This window comes from Miscanthus floridulus, chromosome 18 (assembly GCF_019320115.1).
Source record: "Miscanthus floridulus cultivar M001 chromosome 18, ASM1932011v1, whole genome shotgun sequence".
In the NCBI taxonomy this organism is placed as follows: Eukaryota; Viridiplantae; Streptophyta; class Magnoliopsida; order Poales; family Poaceae; genus Miscanthus; species Miscanthus floridulus.
In genome coordinates, this window is record NC_089597.1 from 108,355,370 (window position 1) to 108,380,779 (window position 25,410).

Sequence of the window (25,410 nt, forward strand, 5' to 3'; positions counted from 1 at the left end):
AAAGAACATGACTGAAGACTGATCAGATATATAGGATGCAAACATACAGTGAAATTCTCAAGTTATTGCAAATGAATAATTTACTAGTCACCAGCTAGAGCCATGCTACATATGTCGTTTTAGTTTTTTTCCTAAGTCAAACTTATATAACTTTGACTAATTTTATAGAAAAATGCACCATCTACAACTTCAAATTACTTTCATTAAACCCACCATGAAATATAATATGTCTTGATAGTGCATTTTATTTGATATTGTTGATATTAACACGTTTTTCTTAAAATCTAGACAAAATTGGAGAAGTTTGACTTAGGACAAAACTAATGGACCTATAATTTGGAAGGGATGGAGTATTAGTGTGTACCAAAATAGCCCAAGTGTAGCACAAATACTTGATGGGAGTAAAATATTGGCAGTAAAAACAACAATTCAACTCTTCGTGTTGAAGTATTAAAAAATTGTAAATTAATATCACCGTGCTCAAGATAAATGTGGCAACTGCCTACAACATAGTCGACAGAACTACAACACAATATCATGAAATAGCAATAACAGATTAATAACTCAACTTTTCTAGCATATAACTTCAAACTTCATGGAAAATATACAAAACACAACTAAACCTCACATGTATATAAAGCATAACAAATAGCAGCTAGTAGTTGCAGGCAGCAGACTAAGCCCTTGTCATCTTATTTCAACTGTAAACTAAATTTACAGCAATCAATTAATACAATAAAGTAGAGAGCTCCACGTGCTATCAAGGACAAGCATTCAACCACTATAACATGCCAACTCTAGCTAGCCTTCAAGATTCTTACTGGGACAATGCACACAATAGTATTGTCGGTGTTTTGTAAACCGGACTAGTAAATTTATACGATTGTCGTGCTGCTCTAGGAAGACGAAGGTAGTATCCAATAGACACGAGGATTTATACTGGTTCAGGCCGGAACCCTACATCCAGTCTCAGAGATGATCGTATGCATGTTCCTCGCTTGAATGCTCTGAAGTTCTTACAATGGGGGTGCAAGAAAGGCGGAAGAGATGGAAGGACCTATGCTAGGCGAAGGGCTGCCTAAAGAGAAGCTCCAGGAGCCCTACTACAATGGTGAATGAATGAAAATGGTAGAGGATTCTGAATCTCTGGAGAGGGTGCCCTGGCTGCCCTTATATAGAGTTTGGGGCTAGAGCGCGTACAAAGCAAGAGGTTCTCCCAACCGAAGGGTCGAGAGCCTGAGGGAAGTCCTAGCTAACTTGGCTTGCAAGCTACGCCGTCTTCTGGTGCATGTCCGGTCGTGACTATCGTCATGGCCTTCTGACTGCGTTACGATAGGGTGTGGCGTGGTGCTACTGTGCCAACCGTGGTGGCACTGTAGCCTCGATGAGGATTTGTCAGCCATCCTGTGCAACGTGGTGTTCGTCGTGCCCTCCGTCATCGCTCCTGGTCACCAGGCGTGCCGTACCCAAAGTTGGTAACCACCCCGGGTCGTCGTTCGCCTAACGGCTTTATGGGACTGAGAGCCATGACCCTGATCGTCGGGGTCAGGGCGTTCTGTCGATTTGGATGGCCTCTTCGTCGAGTCCGTTATCATGGATCCCATCCAATGGTGGATGGGATCGTGTCAGCGTCTAGTCAGTCCGTATTTGGACGGTGTGTGTCGTACCCATTGCCATCGCGGTGCGGTGTTGTCTAGTCGGTCTGCTCGGCTTTTGCTGGACCTCGATCGTTTGGGCCTTTGTTAGTTGCTATATTGCAGGCCGCGCGGTCTGCTAACTAATCGGTGCTTTGGGAGATCCTAGGGTCATAACCCCGATAGTAGCCCTCGAGCATTTTTGTGATCATGAAGTGATCGTGAAAGTGCTGGTACGCACGTGTGTTAGAGTGCGGGCTCATGGTCGTGTCCTACTCGAGTCTCGTTGCTAGACCCCTTGTGGGCTGGTGTATTCAATACGGCGGGTGGATGTTGTGCCCCATCCCGTCAGGGTGTCCTGATGATGCGATTCTCGATTGATGAGCCCTGCCATGTCATTGTGCTGTGTTTTGGGGTTCGTGATCTAGGTGCTCGCAGCTTCCCTTCCTCTCCGAGTCAATGGATTGCGAGAAGCATCTATGGGAGGGGTCGTCGGAGGCTGGTGGTCCACCACCGCATCTCCGAGGTCTGTTGCACGAACAGGGGTAAGTGTTTAAGCAATGTTTTGAGTTTTGGTGTTAACCTGAGTTGACCGCGAGTGCTCCTCAAGGTCGTCTCTCATGCCGCATCAGGAAGGGTTGTTGATGTTGCTGGCGTTGCTCCGGTGGGGGACCCATTGAGGACGGGTTCGAGCTCATCTTTGTTGTCTCTGGGTGGTCATCGAGAGTTTTGCCGCCTCATCCGCAAGGCGGACAAAGCTCACCGGTGGTTTTTCGTGGCCGCCCACGAGACAATGCGGCTGGAGCTCGACCTTGACGCCGCTAAGGTCGCTCTCATCACCTCAGAGGGTGAATTTGCCGCCGCATAGGCGGCGACCGCCGTTGCCCTGACCTGCATCATAGGTAAGGGTCTCCTTCATCTCGACTCACCCCATCCCATCTTGGTATCGAGGTCATCGAGCGACCTTGGACCTCTCCTCCCGAGTGTCCACGAGCCGGAGGATGTAGGCTTTGGGTGAGTCATTGGCCTCTCGTCACGCAGGGTGACGAGGTCATCGAGCGACCTTGGACCTCTCCTCCCAAGTGTTTGCGAGTCGGAGGATGCAGGCCTCAGGTGAGTCATTAGCCTCTCGTCACGTAGGGCGACGAGGTCATCGAGTGACCTTGGACCTCTCCTCCCGAGTGTCTACGAGCTAGAGGATGTAGGCCTCGAGTGAGTCATTGACCTCTCATCAAGTAGGGCGACGAGGTCATCAAGCGACCTTAGACCTCTCCTCCCGAGTGTTTACCAGTTCCAGCGTTACTTCACGAGGAAGACGATGTTGCGCGATTTTTAGCCGCCCACGGCGGCGACCCCTTCTGAAAGGGTCACCGGTTCTTGGGGGTGCGTGTGGCTTTGCGACCTTGCTTTGGGTCACAGTCTCGGGTCGTAGGTAGGAGCTGACCATGATCCTGCCTCGAATATCGGGACCGCTCGGGCCTGGCTCTGTCTTCATCACATTGCCCTTTCCTGACTCTAAAGGGTCATTCTACCTTATTATAGGTAGGTTTCAATTTTCGCCCCACGCGGGGAGAGGCTTGTCCACTGTAACCACGCGGTCGGAGCGGTATGCCTCGTCGGGGTCGATGGGTAATTCGAGTGGGACCCGATATCCTCCCCAATCAACGTGGAGTTTGGCTATGCCTCACATGAGACGTCCCACCAATCATCGACCGTCAATCCTGTTGGTCCCCAACTACCTCCGCAGCGGCCAAAGGGCAAGATGCCTCCCCCAGAGGGGGTCAACCCGGGAGACTTTGAAGCGGATGACTCGAACACAGAGAGAGATGGTCGTGTGGCTCTGCACCACCGATTAGAGCCATAGGGCCCATCTCCTCCCTGCCCCTATCCCTTTTGTGGCCTCGAGCCCTTCTAAGGGCCAGCCCAAGAGAAGATTCTCCTAAGCACGATGCGGGGTCATGTTCGTGGTGGGTTGCTTTCGCGTATAGGTTTTAGGGATGCGCGACCCCTTTGATCATCTAGCTTTGCGAACGTCCGCCCGTGGGCAACGAGGCACCCTTTAAATGAAGGCGCGTAAACCGAAGCGACGTGAAATGTGAAAGCGAGCATGACCTACCTGGCCTGGGTTATCTCACGGGAGGCCATCGCTCTGTCTTCCGCCCGGTCGCCGCTCCTGCTCTGCGGGATTACCAAAGAGGTTAGTAATGGTCATGGGCCTAGTTTGCTTGCTAAGGTTATCTTTGAGGCTATAAATCTGTTGGAGTGGTGCGTTGTGGGAGGTGTCGTTCTCCTGTCTCCTGGGCTGCCTTCTTCTCCTTTCTGCTCGAGCGTTCGTAATCACCCCCCTGATGATGGATCGTGGGAAGCGCCTTCACGGAGAGTCCCCTAAGGTCGATGGACCACCGTCGCTCCTTCTGTCTTCTCTACGAAAGCAAGGGTAAGTGATTTTCACGTTGTTCTTCGGGTGTGACTATGCTCATGTTAATTGCGGGTGTGTTCAGAATCATATCTCTAGCAATGGTGCCGGAGACCGGAGGTCCATCCGGTTCCATCCGTCCCCAGCCCATTTTGGCTCTGGAGCCAGTGAGCCCCCGCCCCCTGTCCCTTGCTATCTGGTGGCAAGGGATACAGAGTTATGTGCTCAAAAGGGACGAGGCCCAGCGGCTGCATTCGAGTTCTGTTCATGAGGTGGCCCATCTAAAGGTCCTCCTAGATTATCTCCAGGCGGCCCTCCAGGTGGCAGAGGGAGAGGTCGCCGAGGCACGAGTGCTGGAGGACCACCACCGCACGGGTGTGGGCGCATGGTGAGTTTCTCGTTTCTCCTAATTCCTATTCACCAGGTTTTTTATCTTGGGTTTTTTGTGGGACTTTTCTAGATCACAGTGCTGGAGGAGCAGCTCGCGACGTCCCGCCATGAGGTGGAGGAGGATCGCCCTCGGGATGGTCCCTCAGGCGAGGATCGCCATCCGGGCGTGGCTTCCGAAGCCTGGAGGGGGGCTGGTTTCAACGAATGACTTGATTGCTACTGCGGAGGCCGCGGCGGCGATCATGAAGATGGGGGGTAGTTTTCATGGATGTAGCTAGGTCTTCTAAGTAGCACCAGGTGTCCCCGGTTTGCCAGCCCGCATGCTTCACCGGCGGGCGAAGTTGTAGCGTTTTAAATTATCTATGTGATCTATCGTCAGTTTGGACTTGTTTGCTCGCATCGTCGTTTCGTCCTTATTATTTTTTCATTACGTTTGTACTTGCCCGGCATAGGTGGGCTTGCGTTTTCTTTTGGCAGAATATTGGTTATCCGTAATGCGCGGATGCTAGCCTGAGAGGGTGAATCGGGCTTCGCCTCTGCAGTGTTGCATGGCGTAGATAGTGATAATGTGAGCTGGCGGGGGGGCTCACGTAATCTGCCCTCATGGGCCGTGACATTTTGACCACCCATGAGGAGCAGGTCAGGTCGTCTAGATGGTGAAATGCCTTCGAGACGAATCACATGGGTTCTGCATACCAAAGTTTGTTCTACGCTATGTCTTAGTCGGCTAGGTTCATCAATCGCCTCTATGTGCGTATGTGGATGCGATCAAATAATGAAGAGAGGGATAGGATTGATATCACCGGTGTTTGTTCGGGGAGCAAACGTTCGCCCTGCTGCCGCCGCTCGTGCCGAGGTGAGCTTCCGAGCGCTCGCTTGTGGTGGAGTTGTTGTGGCTCCTGGGCTTCGGGTTGGTGAGGGTGCTTCCTGGTTACTTGGGGCGGCCATAGTTGGCGCAGATCGCCCTCTCGGGCTGCCTTGGGCTTAGCCTTGCTAGCTTGTCGTCCTCGGTGGGCCCATGAGCCCCTGGGGATGACCCCTTCGTGCCCCTCCTGTTGTAGTCTTCGGCCGGGAAGACTTGTGCATTCTGGTGCTTGAATCCTCCTGGTGCGACGATGTCGTGGCCATCGCATCCCCGCCTCTAGTTGTGGTCGCCGCTCTCGACTGAGGGCTAGCGTGGCTTGTCACTGTGGAAGCTAGTTTCGAGTGCGACACGGTTTGGTCCACTCACCGCGGCGTGGTGTGCTCGGGAAGCCTGCTTCCTCGGATGCTCGCACCTTTGAATAACAACTGACAGCGCTGGGCGGCCATCCGATCACTAGCGACGATGCCGCACGGCGGTGGGTAGCTACGTCGCTGGTGTGTGCCCTGGCTCGTTGTGTTCCGCTGGCGGCGGAGACGTTGTCTAGAGCATGATTCTACCATAGGGTGCAGCTTTTCCGTGCGGTGAATCTGGACTGGGTAGAAGCCGATGATAGGCATTGATCCGTTGGTTCGAGCAATCTCGTGATTCCCTAGAAGGATGCGGACACCGCAGGCCATTCCTCGGGTGAGCTCGCCATGAGCTACGGGCCTTAGGCTTCCTGGGTGGAAGTCTTGGCCGTTACCAGTGCTGAGAGAGGGTGCTAGTCCCCCTATGCAGGTGAACTCTGGGATGCAGCCCCCGTGGGGAGTTCCGAGAGTATGTCCGCCATGGGTCACGGGACCTAGACCTCTAGGGCGGAGGTCCAAGCCACAACTAAAGGCGGGAGTGGGCACTGGCCCTCGAAGGTGGTCAACCGCGTGGTTCCCCAAAGAGATGTGGTCGGACGAGGCCATTCCCCGTGTGAATTTGTTGCAAGCTGTGGACCTTTGGTGTCCTGGTCAGGAGACCTAGCCGCGGCCAGCGATGAGTGAGGGTACTGGCCGTTCTGGATAAGTGAACTCTGGAATGCAGCCCCCGAGGGGAGTTCCAAGAGTGTGCCCGCCATGGGCCATGGGATCTAGATTTCCAGGGTGGAGGTCTGAGCCGCGGCCGTAGGCGAACACAGGAGCTGGCCCTTTGACGCTGATGAACTCGTAGTTTTTGCGATGAATGTGGCCGTCATGGGCCATTCCACCAGCGAGTTCACCGGTAGTGCGAGGAGCCATCGCTTCCTTCTCAACAAACGAGAGTGCGCGACTGTCTACTACCTGGCGCGCCAACTGTCGGCGTTTTGTAAATCGGACTAGTAAATTTATATGATTATCGCGTTGCTCTAGGAAGACGATGGTAGCATCCAATAGACACGAGGATTTATACTGGTTTAGGCCAGAGCCCTACGTCCAGTCTCAGAGATGATCGAGTGCGTGTTTTTCGCTTGAATGCTCTGAAGTTCTTACAATAGAGGGTGCAAGAAAGGTGGAAGAGATGGAAGGACCTATGCTAGGCGAAAGGCTGCTTAAAGAGAAGCTCTAGGAGCCCTACTACAATGGTGAATGAATGAAAATGGTAGAGGATTCCGAATCTCTGGAGAGGGTGCCCTGGCTGCCCTTATATAGAGTTCGGGCCAGAGCGCAAAGCAGGAGATTCTCTCGACCGAAGGGTTGAGAGCCTGAGGGAGGTCCTAGCTAACTTGGCTTGCAAGCTACGTCGTCTTTTGGTACACGTCCGGTCGTGGCTATCGTCATGGTCTTCTGACCACGTTGCGACAGGGTGTGGCATGGCGCTACTGTGCCAACCGTGGCGGCACTGTAGCCTCGATGAGGATTCGTCAGCCGTCCTGTGCAACGCGATGTCCGTCATGCCCTCCGTCATCGCTCCTAGTCCCCAGGGGTGCCATACCCAAAGTAGGTAACCGCCCCGAGTCGTCGTTCGCCTGACGGCTTTACGGGACTAAGAGCCATGACCCTGATCGTCGAGTCCCTTATCATGGATCCCATCCCATGGTGGATGGGATCGTGTAAGCGTCTTGTCGGTCCGTATTTGGACGGTGGGTATCGTACCCTTTGCCATCGCGGTGCGGTGTTGTCTCGTCGGTGCAGCATGGAATAGGGATGGTGTCTGACCGGACCGAGGTGACTGTTGTCCCCTTAGTCCTTGCGGGGTCAGTGCGACATGCTTGTTCTTGTCAAAGCAGGCGCGCCTAGCTACGCTCAACCTCCTCCCATCCCTTCCGGGGGTTGTGACGGGGAGAGGTCGTGCGTCTTGCGAGTATCGTGTACTAAGGCGGGTGGAAGAAGTCGGGGATGACCCCGGCCTTGGCGGCTGGCCCGCTCCGCTCGGCTTTTGCTGGACCTTGGTCGTTCGGGCCTTCGTTAGTTGTTGTGGCCGCGCGGCCTGCTAACTAATCGGTGCCTTGGGACACCCCCAGGGTCATAACCCCGACAAGTATACTATCCAGACCATTAGGGGCTTAAGATTACTAACTAATTTACTCTTATTGGTAAGCTTGGGGGCCTGTTGCAGAATAGGCAACATCAGCATAGTGTTTTACCTCTACATATCCCTGAGTGCATGGAACTACTCGTGTGATCAGTTGGTCCTTGTGTCATATTTGCTACCATTGGACAAAAATATCTTCCTCACAGCCAGGGGCGGACCCAGGGTCCGGCAACCCTGGGCGCCTGTGCCCGGGCTCCTCGTCGAGCGTCAAAAGACCTGCACAGCAATACCAGACAAATATCAGTTCAAACCATGAAGCATAGATAGGAACTTGGATTCTATTACTAGATAGTATCATGTTTTGCCCGGGCTCGAGAAAACTGTTGGGTCCGCTACTGCTCACAGCCATGTATGTACCAGCTTGAAGTATGTAGTTCAATAGAAGAAAATTTTGAAGGTAGCAATCTGTAGTTTTACAGTTCATCATTTTGCTGAAACTGACCTATCCAGCCCAAAGTGCCATGCTAAGTTTCATTCAAACCATATGCCCCTTAGGTCTTTCTGGATAACGACATTATCTCAATGGATGGATAACAGCTAAGAAGAAAATCATTAACATGAGTTATATTTTGCACCAAGGAAAGACTGAATTTTACACGATAAATATGAATGGAATATATTCTATAACCAAGGGTCCTTTGAAATGAAGATCTTTTGTATATATATCTGCAAACAAAAGAATTTAGCATCATGTCATTGGTGGAATTGACCTGAATCTAGTCTGACATATTGTTACAAATGTTGAGAGGCTCAGCAAATTGACAAGTGTGCTTAGTTTAGACAGTTCAAAATCCATGACTCTATGGTATTATTTCACTTTCTACATCACTTGCACGATAAGGTGTTCATTTACAAGTTGCCTGCTGCCTGCATCAATTGACTCAATTATATTCATTATACAGTGAAATGTTACGTTTTGGCATTATGCTCTGTGCAGGACAAGAATATTCAGAGCCTGACCTTGGACACAGTTTAGTAACAAAAGCAGCGATACCATTTGCCATACAGGGGACAAAAGGAAAGATGGTGATGATCTGCAGGCAATAATCAGATGCAGCGTGTGTGGTTAATTAAGCATAAAACATAGCCTGCATTAAACAGATGTACATCTGAGCAGAGGCTACAAACTACCTGCACATATGTACATATTGGAAGACGCCTCAGCTAAATTAACTGTCAGCACTCATCATGATTGGCAAATAACAAAAAGATTTGCAAACAAAAGAACTATAACATTTCACATGAAGCTACTATTTCACCAACTAAACAACCCATGTAATAAAATAGTTACCTGAAACTGTTTGAAAAATGCTCTACTAGTCTCGACTGCCATGATGTCTTATAAAAGTAATGAAAACTAACTCATGTACAGATGTACCATCAGCACATCAAAACAATGATTCAACATATTTTAGTTCCTTAGCTAAATTATCTATAGGTAAGCATACACAGTTTATTGAATAACAGTAAGAACTGTTTGGTATAAACAGTGCATACATGATACATGTGAAAATCTTGGGAACGATGAATGCGTGCACCAGAATTTGAAAATTGTGATTCCTATATTGAGGTACCTACATATAATAAGAGGATATAAATTCAAAAATTGGATCCAAAATTATAAGAAATGGAAGAAAAGAAAATATATCACAAATAGTAATGGTGATAAAACAAAGCCCGCACATCAACTGCACCACAATGATCCCTTCGAATGTGCACCATGACAAGAATTACCCAGAGAAAGTGTCATGGAATGGAGACAGCTATGTTTTGCTCTCGCAAGAACATCTAATCTTACCGAAACCACAAGATAACAATTCTCTATAGCACTAAAGGACATGTCTTAGTGTTATCCAGCTGATTATATATAGTAACACGTTGTATTTATTCTGAACTAATTGCACCAGCTAGTTCCATGATGCGTTATAGTAAATGTGCCCAAATAATTAACATGAGTACAATAGAACTTGTGTATCATTCTATCCAGTTCAACCACAAACTTTCAGAATTTTACAAAAATGTAATACGGAACGACTATAGTTGATAGTAATACATAAGAACAATGTGCATAACACAAAGAGTTGATAGTAGTATGTAACGCCATGATATCCAATAACAGTTCATTCTACATCGTACTATATAAAGAGATAGATTTTAGAAGTTCGTAGAAAAATGTAAAGAAGCCACCAAACTTCCAAGTGTACTATTCATTTTTAACAAAATCCTTAAAGCACAAAATAGCAGATTTTTGTCGAATGTGATTAAGGTTGTAGATATCATCTTAAATCTAAATATTACATGATCCATGGAATAAAGTGAAGACCTACTCGCTCTAGCTAGTCTTGGGATTTAATACGGACAGTCGGACACTGCATTTGAAGACTATCTTGTTGTTTTGAACTTCTTATCCGGATCAAATGTCTAATAGAGATGGCAATAAGTCTACAAACAACAAAGCAAAATAAACTCAGAGATTTTCTTAGTTTCTTCACTAGTTTCATCAAAATAAAAAATAATTTCATTTTAAGGCTACAGAATGTCATTCATACAAAATATCATGTTGGAGATATCAAAGGAAAGGATGTTAATTAACACCCACAACATCACTCACTCATGAAAGTTTGATATAGTAACAAAAAGATAACAAGGCTTGCAAACAATGAAGCTTACTAGACTATCAGCACGATTCTCCTTAAACAGGTTGGCACCTGTCGAAGAATACCAACAAAAAGACAGTGAAGCATATATTTAAATCATATCAGATGTATCAAAATTCGTTTGACATGCATAGGAATAACTACTCCATAAACCATACCTGAGCATTGCCACAGACCTCTGAACTTTTAACAACGAGACATATTGACAAAGCAATGACTAAAGAGTAATGACCAGAAAAAATGATGACAATCACAGAGGCATGGAATCCATCGCATATAACTTCTAAAGGCAATAATAAGTCATTCTCTGAACCAACTTGTCAAGTCAACAACAATAAGAGAAATGAACTGTATGAAACTTGAAGGTCTTGCTATCAAGCGTACCCAAAAAAATCCGCAGGGCACCGAGACATCTATTTAATGATTTACTAGATAAGACTCGCATCAATGCTTAGTTTTTCATACTTAGTCCCTAGAGCTAATTATCATGATCCTTTTGGTCGCTTTGGGTCTCCCTTGCACCCCTTTCCTTGTCAACCTTCTGTACCCCTGCACCCAAGGCTTGCAGCTCCTTCTTATGTTGTTCCACCATCCTCTCCTTCTCTAGTGTCATCTGAAAAGTGATCATTTCTTCACGGCTGAGCTGGATGGACTTGTCCACATAGTCTCGTAGGCATGTGTACAAGACACCAGACGAGCCCACAGTACCAACTACCCATGTACCAAAAAAGGACTCCCTGAAAACAGTATAAATTAGACAACGGAGAAATATGAAGTTCACTATTTCGCTAGTATTTGCTTCTGTACCTAGGCCCAAATCCATCTCTAAATTGATAGTATTGCTGAGATCCTTTGCCATGATCGCCACTTCTCTTATGCTTTGCCTCTGTGGTAGTGGACGCCTTCTTCCGGCCCAGGTGCTACGAAATCAACACAGATCCACAAATATATAAATACAAATATGTCATGCGAACCTTGGTTCTATAACGAAGAGGGAGGACAGAGAGACAAATTAAGCACCCGAACCTAATAGATTAACAATACTTCTCAAATACCTATGTGCCCTTGTAAAACGTCTGGACTGCGTAAACCAATAGCAAAAGCTGAACGACCGAAGCTCCTTCCACAACTACACCGCCGATGCCATGTCGTCCCCCACAGCAGCCACAGACGCATCACGGTGTCGCGGCTGCCCGCCGCACGCCGCACGACCTCCCATCTAGCCACCACGGGCGGTCTCGCCTCTCCGCCATCCGTCCACCCGCCGCCACTCATTCCCTCCATTTCCCTAAACCTGCCGCCGCAATACCCCCTCCCTGTTCGTCGCTAAACTCCCGCGGTCGGCAGCGCCGCGCCGTCTCGCCGCCCAGCCCACTAATCTCATTAGCACAAAACCCCAAAAAAACCCAGGATGAGGATGAATAGTGTACCTGGCTCCTCGGTGTCATCCGACGTGCCGCGGCCGCGAGCTGCCGGAAGGCAGAACGCGCGACAAGCCCCATGGAAGCCTAGCGGAGATCGCCGGCGCACGAGGGCCAGTGGCGGTCGGCGAGGGAAAAGATGCGCCTGATTCCAGAACGAGAGCCCGATGGAGATGGAAATGTGCGTGGGCCCTTGCCCTTGATATGACACGTGTGTGACCCAAAGGTTCACGTTTTTTTTTAATTTGATTATTTTCTATTTCACATGCTTTGTGAAAATAGTTGTTAAATAAAATACTTGTAGAAATATACCCCTAACTGGAAGAGTTCTGGAAATTCAAAGTGAGGACCCATTTGAATCCCTTCATTTTGGAGGAATTGAAATCTACATAATGGATTAGGCTATTTCGATTGGAATTTGACATTTCATAACTTTCTCAGGCTCACAAATAAACATATCTCAAATTCACAAGGTGGGAGATACAAATGGATTCTATAAATCACTATGCTATAATTCTACTCTCCAACTTACAACACACTCTTCAACTCACTTCTCTACAATAAAAATGCAACACATAAGTACGTCCCTTACATGCCTAACAATAAATATACAAATATATTACATATGCAACTATATTACCTTAATTAATCTTTGCCTAAATTATAATTATTAGAATGAATTCAATTCCAAGGATCCAAACGGAATTTTCCTTGCCCAGCATTTGAATTGGCAAAAATCACCTTTTATGTGTATTTTATCATAGAAGAAAGATCATAATTTTTTAAGTTGAAATAAAGATAAAATTTTGTAGATAATTATAGAGGTGATTATACAAATCCGTAGTTCACAGTTTTTAAAACATACTAGAGCTAAATCACAATGCATAGCAACTGCGTGCTACTCCAAGTCGCACTTCTTAGCTAGACTCGTAAATGTCTCTTCCAAGTCGGTGATTAGATTGTCCACACTCTTATATTTGACCAGCATGTCGTCCACAAAGTTTTCTGCGTTTTGCGCCGATTTTGTCCCAAAAACACTTTTGCATACACCTCTATTATATTGGACCATCAACTATGTTTTGCATACACTTTTGCTTCCCTTGGGCTTCTTCTTGAGTAGAGAAGCTATGGACCAAGTTTGAGGGGCATTGAGCTTATCCCTGGGTCACCCGACCCTCTCTCCAATTCTAGCCTGGCCTGTGTCGCGATCTTTTGAAAGGTGTAACTTTCACGTCCAGACTTCGAATTGGGTGAGCCAAAACTCCATTTCGTTTATCTCGATGTGATCTTCGACATGGTGTAGTCAAATATGCGATTTGATCAAGTGTTTGACCGTGTCCAATAGTCACCTTTGTTCCTATATCCACATAGTCATCAAAACTTATGGAATTGATTAGAATTAAGCCCTGTGACTATGGTGAATGTCATTCACATTCCCAATTTAAACATAGTTGATGATATGGAATAGGGAGTTAGTGACAATCAACAGAGGCGGGGACGGCGGTGGAGACGGAAGAGTGAGATGGTTGAGAAACTCTAAGTCTGTTATATATGTGACTACAGTAGCGGGTCGACTGAGCTTTGAGCCTATTTACATAGGCGGGCCTCTTAAGTGGTTCGTCTCTAAAAATAAGGTATATTTTCAAAGGCTCTGTAAAACGATTTCCAAAGTTGCTCATTTCTTGGTGTCTGCCTAAACAAAACAACCGTGTATAAAAATCATCAGGTGTTTTGGAGAGTGACATAATTTTTGCTCGTCTCTCTTTTTTTATAAAGACACTCAACAAGTTGTCTTCCAAAATCACTTTTAATTTTGTAGTAGTGCCCCTGCATGGTATTCTTTGTTTCTTCATATGGAAGGACATTTTGGCTCAATACATAGAATATATACACAGTTGGAGAACATAGAAAAGTCCCTAAAATCACAAAATAACATTCATCAGAACACCCACTCGAACCAACTAAGACAAGTTTACAGTTTACACCCAACAAAATTAATACAATGTTAACATAAAACTACTGGAGAACATAGTATGTATACTACTGGAGAAAATAATTGTACTTTAGCATAAAAGAAAAGTTCCTAAAATCGACAGAGCACCAACTCGAACTAATTAAGACAAGTTTGCACCCAACAAAATTAATACAATGTTCACGTAAAACTACATTATATCTTGATAGCATTAGCATTTCCCGAGATCCTCTTCACGTAGGGGTCGTGCATGGTCTGCTGCACTGGCATGGCGCCAAACGCCCCGAAGTTCATGCTACTTTTGTCATCTATCAATGAGTACTCCTCCACCTTGTCGTCGTCGATGTCGTCTCCTTCCTCCTCCTCCTCGTCGCAGTCCTGAGGCTCGTCGTAGTACGAGCTGCTCTTGTCCATCTCCATCAGGCGGTCCGCGTACTTGACGCTCTCGATCCTCACCGGCACCTTCTGGTCCCCTTTGCCAGCACGCCCCACCGTGGCGGCGGCGGCGGCGTTGTCTCCGCGCAGGATGCCGACGACGGTGCGCATGTCCGGGCGGCGGTCGGGCTCGCCCTGCACGCAGAGCGCGGCGCACTCAACAACACGCGCGAGCTGCGCGGCGTCGAACGTGCCCCGGAGGCGCGGGTCGACGAGGTCCCCGAGTCGGCCGCGCGCGATGAGCGGCTCGGCCCACTCGGTGATGGTGCGTTTCGCCCCGGACGGCAGGCGCTCGATGGGCTTCCTCCCGGAGACGAGCTCCAGCAGCAGGATGCCGAAGCTGTAGACGTCGCAGGCGCCGGAGACCTTCCCCCACATGGCGTACTCGGGCGCCAGGTACCCGAGCGTGCCCTTGACGCGGGTGGTCATGTGCGAGACCCCCTCGGGCACGAGCTTGGCGAAGCCGAAGTCGGCGACGAGCGGCGCGAAGTCCGAGTCCAGCAGCACGTTGCTGGCCTTGATGTCCCGGTGAATGATGTGCGGCGTCACCTCGTGGTGCAGGTACACGAGGCCTTCGGCCGAGCCGACGGCGACCGCGACGCGCCGCTTCCAGTCGAGCTGCACCTCGCCGGCGAACTGGCCGTGGAGGTGGGAGAGCAGGCTCAGGTTGGGCATGTAGTCGTAGACGATCATCCGCTGCTCCGCGCCCGCGCAGTAGCCGCGCAGGCCCAGGAGGTTCCTGTGGCGCACTCGGGCGAGGACCTCTACTTCCACCGCGAACTCCATCTCCGCCTTGGAGTTGTCGTTGGTGGCCTTGAGCTTCTTCACGGCGATCTGCATGCATGGGACCATGGGTCGGTCGTCATGTGCACACACAGGATGCTCTCACCGTCACCGAGCTGGTTGCGTGCGCTAGGTGTGGACGTGTGGTGTTACCTGGAGGCCGTCGGATGTCTTGCCCCAGTAGACGCTGCCGAAGCCGCCCTCGCCGAGCTTGTTCTCCTCGCTGAAGCCGTTGGTGGCGGCCTGCAGCTCCTTGTAGCTGAATATTCTCCACGTGCTGCTCATGGGCGACGCGCTCACGCAGCTGATGATTAAAAGACACACCCAGCAGAAACATGCATAAGGTAAACCATCGACGAGCCGCGCGCCTCGAGTACACACCAAGCAAGCAGCAGATGATGAAGCAAATCACACATGAAACCGAGGACCGTAAAGCACGCACGTACCCTTGCTCGACCTTCTCAGAACCGCAGCAGGAGGTCAACGACGAGCCCATGGCGCCGGACGATGCACGGACGACGTGGACGCCTCGACGACTCCTCTGTTCTCTCCAACAAGGCGGCGGCCGGCCGACGTGTGTCTCGCTCCCTCGCTCGTTTTGTCACGCGCACTGATATCTAGCTAGCTAGCTTGAGCCTTGAGGGGTACTTGAGTCGTTGGCTCTGTTTGGCTGCACAAATAGAGTAAAAACGACGATCAAAATAAGTTAGTCTGATTCAGCTTCTGTTTTTTTTACAAATAGGAACTGTGGGAATAAGTGTGGTCAGAATAAGCTGCTAAAAAGCGTGGTATTTAACTGTTAATTTCAGTTTATTTTGACCATAAACCGCTTATAAGCTGTACCAAACATGCCCGCTGTGCCTCGGAGTGAACGAAGAGTGGTGAAGCGATAATTGAGGGAACAAATAGAAGTACTCCTACTTGGGCTTTATGCTGTTGGCAGATGCAGATCTCCCGAAACCGTCCAAAGCCGGCGGACATCTTGATGCACCATTTGGTGAATCCTGCCAGCACTCCCGTGGTTTATGCGAGTAAAATAACTGGGCTCCAGTTACTGGCTCGCTCTTGGGCTGACCTGGTTTGGATGGACGTTTGGTGCAAGAGAAAGATGGTGGTGGAGTGAGAGAGAACAAGTGCCACGTCAACGGATCGCGAGCCAGTCAAACGTCTCGGATGCCGCCCGGCCACAGGCCGCGCAGCCCGGTTGCTGGAATGGGCTGCGGGAATGGGAGCGTCGTGAGTTGAGTCTACGTGGGCCCTATGGGCCTCCACACGGCGTACGCTAAAATGGGCTGCCGGACCAGACGAGTAGCGCAAGGATACGGCCTACGATGGCCCATGCATGCATCCATATAGGAAAGGTTGAATGAACGTTTTGATTCGCGCTGCATTGCAAGGCCGTCTGCAGTCAGTCTGCACAAAGTATAAAATGACATGCAACAAAGAAGTATAAACTGACGTGCATCCAGTTCTCAACACAATCCACGAAAACAAGACCTCAAAACATCGTGAACGTACAACCCGGCAAGGATCAGGACACGTAGGGATGGAAACAGATCAAATTCGTATGGAATCGGATCTGGATATCACCTTTTACCATTTTTGTATTTGGATTCGAATACGGATATGAATATTTTTTAATACGAATACAAATGGATGTCTCAGATTCAGATTTCTATTCGGACTCAAAGTGTATATTGTTATATTCAACATACATGCATAGATTTTACTAATAAGTTCCTCGATTAGCAAAATGAATAAAATCAAGGTACACTTCTAATAATCACCATATATCGAAATGAACTAGATTATAATGAATAATGTTTAATGAAATGATAGGTCAAATGAAGAAATAAGAATGTAGGCAACGAGTCATTTTGCTTTATCAATGTTTTTGTAATTACATTTATTACACAATTAGAGATTAAAGTATGTGGGTATATAACACAGACAAGGATAGCTCATCAAAAATAAAGTATTTATCAATAAATATTTAATAAATAAGTATATCGTTAATTAATCATTATTTATATAATATTTATCATGAAATTATAAATTATATAAAATATTTTAGATTAGTAAATAAATAAATAAATAAAAGTATTAAAATAATTCACAAATATATTAGGTTTAGATTAAATTATAAAAATACTAAAAATAATTAAATCTTTATGTATCATTAACATCAAATTAGTATTGAAAGTTATTTATAGATATACTATTAAATAGTTTCAGTACATCATTAGTAAATAACTAGTCACAAGTCATGGAGAGAAAACTTTTAAATGAATTTATTATACCTTGTTCTTTGCGGATATGGATAAAAGTAAGATATTCCATATTTTTGCCAAATACGTATCTGGAATCGGATAGAATAATAAAATACTAAAATGTGAATTCGAATATATTCATTTAGTATCACATTGAAAACAGATACGAATACGGATATCCATATATATAAGTTTTAGCGGATATGGATGTCGGATAATTCGGATTTCAATCCCTAAGGACCTGGTTATGGAGGCAGCGTTTCCAGAGAATCAAACCCTCCGGCACCTGGAAGGTATGCTCCAGCACAAATGGGCACAGGGCATCTGAATCTGATCCATCAGGCCGTCCAGCTCTTAACTAAATTCCCTTGTGCTTCAGGTGCCCTTCCACTAGCAATGATATACTACTCCTAGCCGACGGCGTCTTACAGCACACGGCTGGCGGACGCAGGTGGAATGGGGGAATCCGAACCCAAGTCCCCCCGCGGAAACGGGGACTGACCGAAAGGAACGAAACGACCGGAGTCCGGAGCTGCCACACGCACCGACCCCTACTCAGGAATCAACATCGATCATCATGGGAATTCCGCGGGAAATGTGGCCGGCCGGAGACGGAATCCGTGGACGCGGAGTCAACGGGGACAGGCGACCTCTCCGCGGCCGCAGCAACGTCTCGTCGGCTCCGGTCGCTGCTACGTCGTCGTTTCGTTCCCGGAATTGAGGTGCGAATCCGGCCGGCTGCATATGGGAGGATCTCGAATTCTGGATCGACATGGTCCGAGTTTATCCGTCAGGGCTTTGCATACTTGCAAGAAGATCAGCTACGACTATGCTGAATGGATCCAAGAATCCGTGCCAGTGGCTACAGTGACAGTGAGCCGCGGATTCTTCCTACAGAGTTCAGACTTCAGAGCACCACACGACCTGGCAATTGGCAAATGGCAGATTCTCTCCTGACCATTTGTCAATTATTACCAGGTACCAAATCCGGTGAGAGTTTGGACATATCCAGTCCAGCGCCGGGTTGCAGTTGCAGGAGATAAGCATGAACTGACTGCCATCGAGCTGAAATGGGCACACACTGTCTCCTGCCTGCCTAGGCTATTACCGATGACGTTCCCATCTTGCGCGCCTTTTGTCATTTTGATATCGCGATCTGCAACAAGATAGTGAGGCCAAACTGCTTATTGCAGGAAAGGTGATGCGTGAACACATCTGACAGCTGCTGCTATCTGAATATGTTTCCGGGATGGCCAGATCGGGTATCAACAGACAACACTAGCTCGGATCACACGAACGGTCCTGATTCGCCGAGTTCACCTAATCACCGGTCACCGTGGAACTGCCAATCTGTTTGGGAGACTGGGGCAGCATGGCCATCAGCAGCTCAACTTCCTGTCTCACTATTCAGGTATCATCTATATCGTCCTTCCAACATCTGGTTTCTATTGATCCTTCTACAAAGACTCAAGACAGCAACCGCATACAGAAGCAATTATTCTTGTTTTTTTTTTGTGCAAAAAACTGGATACCAATTTCAAAACGACTTTTTTTTTTTTGAAGAAAAAGGAGCACAACTCGTTCATTTAAGAAGACTTTACAATATCACATATGAAGGTTAGCTCTTCTCATCTATCGATTGTCATAGTATTTGCCCACAGCTAAGCCTCAACGTTCACCCCTGGAGGCATATAAATTACTAACCCGAGAAAAAGAAAAAAAATATCCAAAATACCATACACTTATTGTTTTTACCAGGTAAATATACAAGGCGTAATTTGACATGACACAGTCTCTCAAGTTACACTTTTACCATTAATTGTATATAATATTTATTATGATTATAAGCTTATAATTATTGGATAGTACATTTGATTACGATTACGAATCTAACTACGTGAAAGTTTGTATTATGATACTTAAAAATTGTTGGCCATGATATTAGTATAAAAATTATGAAGTTTGAATCTTGATATCTGTGTAGGGGTAGGCATTCGGATGACCCGAAAATTGGGATTTGGTAGTTCGCGTATATAGAATTTCAGGTAATAGAAATTGACACCTCATGTTTGCCCCGAAGAAAGCATTACCCAATAATTCGAATTCAGATATACTCGATGTACTCGAGATTCACAAAACCAGCAAGAGAGAGAGAGAGAGAGAGCTGCAGAGAGTTGGCGGAGGCAGCGGCAAGAGGACAAGAAAACGGACTCATGACGTGCAACTGTGCAAGGCAGCTGATGTGAGAATTTCTTTAGCATTCAATGGCACAAGAAATTTATCACAAAAAGCTAGCTTACTCACGTCATATATTGTGTTGTCTACCATTGATTTTCAAACTTTGATGTGTGTAGCATATGTGAAGCTGTAATGGCTATGGTCAGGGGCCATTTGAGATAGTTTCTTCCGGATTCAGCTCTATGCTAAATCTAGAGGAGTTAGAACCGGTGAAGCTAGTTTTTTTTTTTCCAGCTTCACCAGCTTCTAATTTTATTACGAGAAGAAAGAGAAAAACGACTTACAACTATATTACACAAGATTACCTGGAGCCATTCTAAGGAGATGCAGCCTTACAGTACGATCACCGCATCAAGTGAGGTATGTGAATGAGGATCTGCTAAATCGAATATCAAATTGTCGATGGATGTCGATGGGATATCGTCGATAGTGCACCGAGGGGTAAACTCGCAATTAGATCAAACGAGCCCTGATCCCCTATAGCTCCCCTTTGTGCATGGGGCATGGGATCATGCAGGGTCGCTCGTGGTCCCATTTTCGGGCTCCTTGAGCTGTAACTATTCCAGTTAACGTGGAGCCGAATCTTGGTAGCCTCGTCAACACGGATGCTACTTTACTTTGGATGCAGGAATTAAAGTTTAAGAGGTATCACATCGGATATCACATGGGGTGTTCGGATACTAATAAAAAAATTACAGAATCCGTCAGTAATCCACGAAACGAATTTATTAAGCCTAATTAATCCGTCATTAGATATGTTACTGTAGCACCATATTGTCAAATCATAAACTAATTAGACTTAATAAATTCGTCTTGTAAGGTAGTCTCAATCTGTGCATTTAGTTTCGTAATTAGCCTATATTTAATACTCCATACATGTGTCAAACATCTAATGAGACAGCGACTAAAGTTTAGGAGGACGACGTTACTCAGCAGGAGCAGGAGCAGGAGCAGGAGCAGGAGCAGGGGCCGGCAGGGCCGGCATGGCGATCAGGAACTCTGCTGCCTGTCTCACTAAACCTGTACGGAGTATCCTCTGTGTTTTCCTTCTCAAGTCTGAACCTCTGTGATCAGCCAGAGAAAATAGTTCAGTCCTCTGTGATTTCTCTGGCTGATCACTTGAACAAACAGATGGACTGAACTATTTTCTAGTACGAAAAGTAATGTGTTCCACTAGTTCTACTCAAACATTGCTGAACTGTAGCCCTGGTGGCTAACTGGCTGTGCCTGTTTATCGATGATCGATCCATTATAGTCGTTTCTGAATTTGAAGCAGAAAGTTGCTGAAATCTTCTTTTTTCCATAAACAGATTGCAGCAACTGGAAAAGTTAGCAAAACTCGCATTGAAGTTTCTTTTTTTTTTCCATTAATTTCACCCCCAGTCTCAACCAATCACGTCAAGAATCTACATCTACAGCTAAATCTAACACACCACTCCAGCAAGAGGAGAAATGGGGAGGAAAAACGAGCGATCACTCAGCCAGTGCAGTCGCGCTGCTGGTGCTGCTGCCTTCACTGCCCCGGCTCACGGCGCCGGCGCCGGCGCCGGCGTCGGCTCCGAGCCGGGGCACTCCCTGCTCACAGTCGCCGTCGTCCGCGTGCACCTTCTTCTCCTCGCCCGAGCCGGAGCCGGAGCCGCCCGGCGCGGCTGGCACGGCTCCGAGCTCCACAACGGCTCGGCTGGCCGCCGGCGTGGCCAGGAAGGTCGGCCTCTCCTCGCCGGCCATGATGACCACCACGTGCTCCTGGAACTCCGCCGCCGGCCTGGCCGCGCCGGCCGCCGAGCCCTTCTCCCCGTCGGCGCCGCCACCTTCCCCGGACGACCCGGCCCGCCGGTCGCGGTCCGCGTCGAGGTACCCGGACAGCTTCCAGTAGGAGCAGGCCAGGATGAGCAGCGCGAAGGCTATGAGCCCCAGCATCGCCGCCAGCCCGCCGAACAGGTATGGCACCGGCGACTGCCACGGCGAGTGAGGCGCCGTCGCGTTCGCCCCTGGAGCCGCCATGGGCGCGCCGTGGCTCATGGTCGGGAACTCTGCTCCTGGCCTCATGGCGGTAGAGCTGGCTGCTAGCTCACTTGCAGTCTTGCACCCACCGCCTATTTGCTGTCTGTTATGTGTTGTGAGAGGGACGAGAGATCAGGAGTGCTTGTTCTTGGAGGTGATGCGGAAATGGTGAGAGGGAAGGGGATCTATTTATAGGACAAATGGACAATACACACAGGCTTGTGAAAATGTTTGTAAAAGTTGATGTCAAGAGGGTAAGGTAACACAGAAAAAAGGACCAATGGGGAAACGGTTTTATGTTGCCAACTTTGGGCTTATATATATGATGGTGCTTAGGCAGATAAGATAAGATGAGTGATTCCTTGTCCTACATAGCCGTGGAATGATTAACTTGTAGGTTAGTTAATTGGGCGGAATTAAGCAAACACAGTTGCATGATGAACGTTTAGAAGTTTCTTATGGGATGTAAATAGTTTAGTTTGGGTTCTACACCACGTGTTGAAGGGATAAGTTCCACTCTGCGCAAGAGAGCCGTTAAGCTAAAGCCTTTGCATATTATAGGGTCTGTTTGGATACAAGAGTTAATCACTAGCTAGCTAAAAATTAGCCAAAATTAGCTCTAGTATATCCAAACATTAAGGCTAATAGGCGGGCTATTTTTTTTAGACAAGTCTCCAACTAGTTGTTAGCTAACTAGTTAGTCAATCTTGGCTAATTTAAGTTTATTTTTAGTCTAACTATTAACTAGCCCTAACCCATCCAAACAGACCCATAAGTATGATATGAAAATCATTATCCAAAAAAAGTATGATATAAAAGAAACAAAGGTATAGAGGTGGTGTGGTATGACAAATAGGCCGGGCCGATCCTCATCAGGTGCATGCTCTGCAATTCATGATTTTGAAATTTGAACTTTGTTTCTGAAAAGCAAAGGCAAACGATCATTTTGCTTTTGAGAAAAGAAGTTTGTAGAACTACACTTGAGTAATTTGTAGTACGAACTGTCCATTGATTTGATTGCATTAATTGGTTTTCCCGTGGATGGACACTATATGGTGGCCCGAGGAAGAGGTCATCTAGAACTGTACGAGAATGATTGCTTGTGCACTGATTATTTTCCTGAAAGGTTGTGCATTGATTATTGACAGACTCCAGACTGAAAATGAAAAGCAATTAAGTTAATGATAAGGTTTAGGACATACGTAAAGCATCATCATCCTAGCTTCAACTCTTTGGCAACTAAATTAATGCAGAGACAGAGATATGCTGTGGTACCAACAAAGGGGAGCATTGCAGATGTGTCCTAAGTGTGGTGCTACTGCTACATATATGCCCTACATACATTAACTATATACCTAGCTGAATGTATAATTCATATGTTGTAAAACTATAATTTTTTTTAAATAGATGACAAAAATAGTAATGTTAGACTTAGAACAAATCCATATGACATGTAAAAAACAACGGAGGGGTAAAAAAAAAGAATGGAGGAGTATCCAGTAAAAACCTATATTTGCCCGTACATAATTTTTGTTGCATTTTGGCATATATTTATATAATGTGGCATGATATTTTCTTTTGAAATAGGTGATGTTCAGTTTACAAAAGTTATACATGCATCTTAATGATAGCACAAGTTGTTAATTACTTCAAGGTAATAAAGGTCATGTCCTTATCCTTAAGCGTCAATTAATTAGTTGCTAGCTTAATCCATCACTTAGTGGAGCTTTACCAACAACAATGTGGATTACGTCTGCCAACTTTAGCTAAGAGCTAGCGTGACACATTTGATGAGTGGAGAATTTGAAGCAGGGCCCAATAGAATGATCGCACTGATCTCTCTCTACATACTTTCGAATCACATATCCCACACTCTACTTGCAGTAGTAGTATTCCTCTAAACAAATTTTATTTTAATAGAAACATATATTCCCTCATTAACCTTTTCATCGCAACTTTTTGTTTGGGATTATTCTTTTCGTTAACTTAGTGTTATGCTCATATAATAGTGATGCAACACAGAAGACATCTTTTTGTATTTTCTTCAGGAGGATATGTATGTGCACACAAATATAAACTAGACAGACAGTGCTTGGTTTTGTTATTGCTTGGTTGTCGATGTTTCACCACCGATAGCATGTTATGGGGGTACTCGGGGCAGTTTGTTCGGACTTCAGCGTATGCAGAACTCGACGGTAAACGCAAGAGACAGTCGATTTATCCTGGTTCGGACCCTCGATCGTGATCGAGTAATAGCCCTACGTCCAGTCGGCGTTGACCTTTGCGTTGGATTGATTGTAAAGTGTTCTCTCTCACCCCTTTCTCCAGAAACTCCGCCCTCCTTTATATAGTCAGGAGGCCAGAGTCCTAGTCGGTTTATAATGAGAGTTCCTAGTAGGATTACAGGGTAGTATTACTACTAGGATTACATGGGAGGAATCCTAATCAAACTAGATATCCTCTCTTCCTTGCGGTGTATCCCGTGGGTCTCGCATCGACAAGCCCCCAAGCACTTCATGGTTAAGCTCTGGAAGGCTCGTCTTGTTCCTTCAAGTCTTGCCGAGTAAGAACAAGCGTCGTCCAAGTGCTTTCTTGAGCGAAACCGTGTAGCGCTTCGTGAGATCTTCGGATGGTGTGTACCTTTTTTTGAAGAAAAAGTACTCCCATCTGGGTGTAGCCCCCAAGCCTCTTGCTATTTGGAACAAGGAGCTGAAGGGTCTTGTCTTGAAATTGCTCTGATTCTTCGTCGGGTTCTTTATAAAAAATAACTCGGATATAGCTCGGTCCGGGTTCTTTTTATCTTGAGGCCTTGAGGTGGTCTGTCTTGAAGAAGTCTTCTTGGTGACGTGCGCTTTTTCAAAGAAAAAAGTGCACTCACTGATTGTTGTCCCCGAGCCTCTTGCTATTTGGAACAAAAAAATTGGAGGGTCTTGAATCTTATGTTGTTTGAAAACTCCTGTCTTAAAGAAGTCTTCTGAGTGATGTGCGCTTTTTAGAAGAAAAAGTGCACTCACTGAATGTAGCCCCCGAGCCTCTTGCTATTTGAAACAAAAAGTTGGAGGGTCTTGAATCTGAGTTGTTCAAAGAACTGAAAACCTCTTCTGAGGATATGTAGGATCTTGTAGACATTCTCAAGGGTGTATCCAAGTAACCCGCGAACTGCAGTAGGCTATCCATATGCCATTGCAAGTCAACACAGTTGCGTCATCGAATACTTTCCATAATTAGCTTTGCGTGCTTGATGTCTTCTTGCATGCTGCTGTATGTCATGCCTCTTCCTTTGTTTTGCTTGAGTAATGAAAGTGCATATAAATATGCACGTGCATCCTCATATTCGTGCTCATCTTGCTGACGTAAAATCTTCTCGTTCGACCACAATCCGATCTGAATAAGGCAACCTAGATAATCCGTCAAAAGACTTTGGGTGGGCAGTCCCCTTACCGGAGACCCCGTATCACCCCCACCTTAGAATTTCCAAATCACCGCAACAAGGTCGACCTTAGCTGTCAAGTAGTTGATCACCCCAACCGAGTAGTCGATCACCGCGGTCGAGTAGTCGGACATCCTGGCGACTTGTAGAGCAGCAACCGAGTAAGACAGCGCGGGGCGTGTGTCTCACCCAACGAAGTAGTGGCCAAGTAAGGCAGCCAGCGGTGGGCGAGCTCCTTATTTGATGACGTGGTCCAGAAAATGGTTCCCTGCAAAGTAATCATATGAAAGTATGTAATAATTGATACACAAGATATCAAGTTAGAAGTATGTCCCAGTATTATAAAATGCATATTAA

The 25,410-nt window shown here is 46.7% G+C and overlaps 3 protein-coding genes across 3 annotated transcripts; all 3 read right to left on the bottom strand.

The window, feature by feature from the left end:
* Nucleotides 1–10,757: 10,757 nt before the first annotated feature.
* LOC136519565 (uncharacterized) lies at nucleotides 10,758–12,101 on the bottom strand. Its single transcript, XM_066512951.1, has 3 exons — nucleotides 11,931–12,101; nucleotides 11,308–11,420; nucleotides 10,758–11,237 (listed from the first exon to the last, which is right to left on the bottom strand). Exons 1-3 carry the CDS (start codon nucleotides 12,000–12,002, stop codon nucleotides 10,979–10,981), a joined length of 444 nt encoding a protein of 147 aa, XP_066369048.1. The 5' UTR covers nucleotides 12,003–12,101; the 3' UTR covers nucleotides 10,758–10,978.
* A 1,987-nt stretch (nucleotides 12,102–14,088) lies between these two features.
* On the bottom strand, nucleotides 14,089–15,607 carry LOC136521835 (PTI1-like tyrosine-protein kinase At3g15890). The gene is made up of 3 exons (XM_066515597.1): nucleotides 15,558–15,607; nucleotides 15,265–15,415; nucleotides 14,089–15,162 (listed from the first exon to the last, which is right to left on the bottom strand). The coding sequence occupies exons 1-3, from the start codon at nucleotides 15,605–15,607 to the stop codon at nucleotides 14,089–14,091; spliced, it is 1,275 nt and encodes a 424-aa protein (XP_066371694.1).
* Nucleotides 15,608–20,803: 5,196 nt separating this feature from the next.
* LOC136521836 (protein GLUTAMINE DUMPER 5-like) lies at nucleotides 20,804–21,774 on the bottom strand. Its single transcript, XM_066515598.1, has one exon. It carries the CDS (start codon nucleotides 21,666–21,668, stop codon nucleotides 21,093–21,095), a length of 576 nt encoding a protein of 191 aa, XP_066371695.1. The 5' UTR covers nucleotides 21,669–21,774; the 3' UTR covers nucleotides 20,804–21,092.
* Between the last annotated feature and the right edge of the window lie 3,636 nt (nucleotides 21,775–25,410).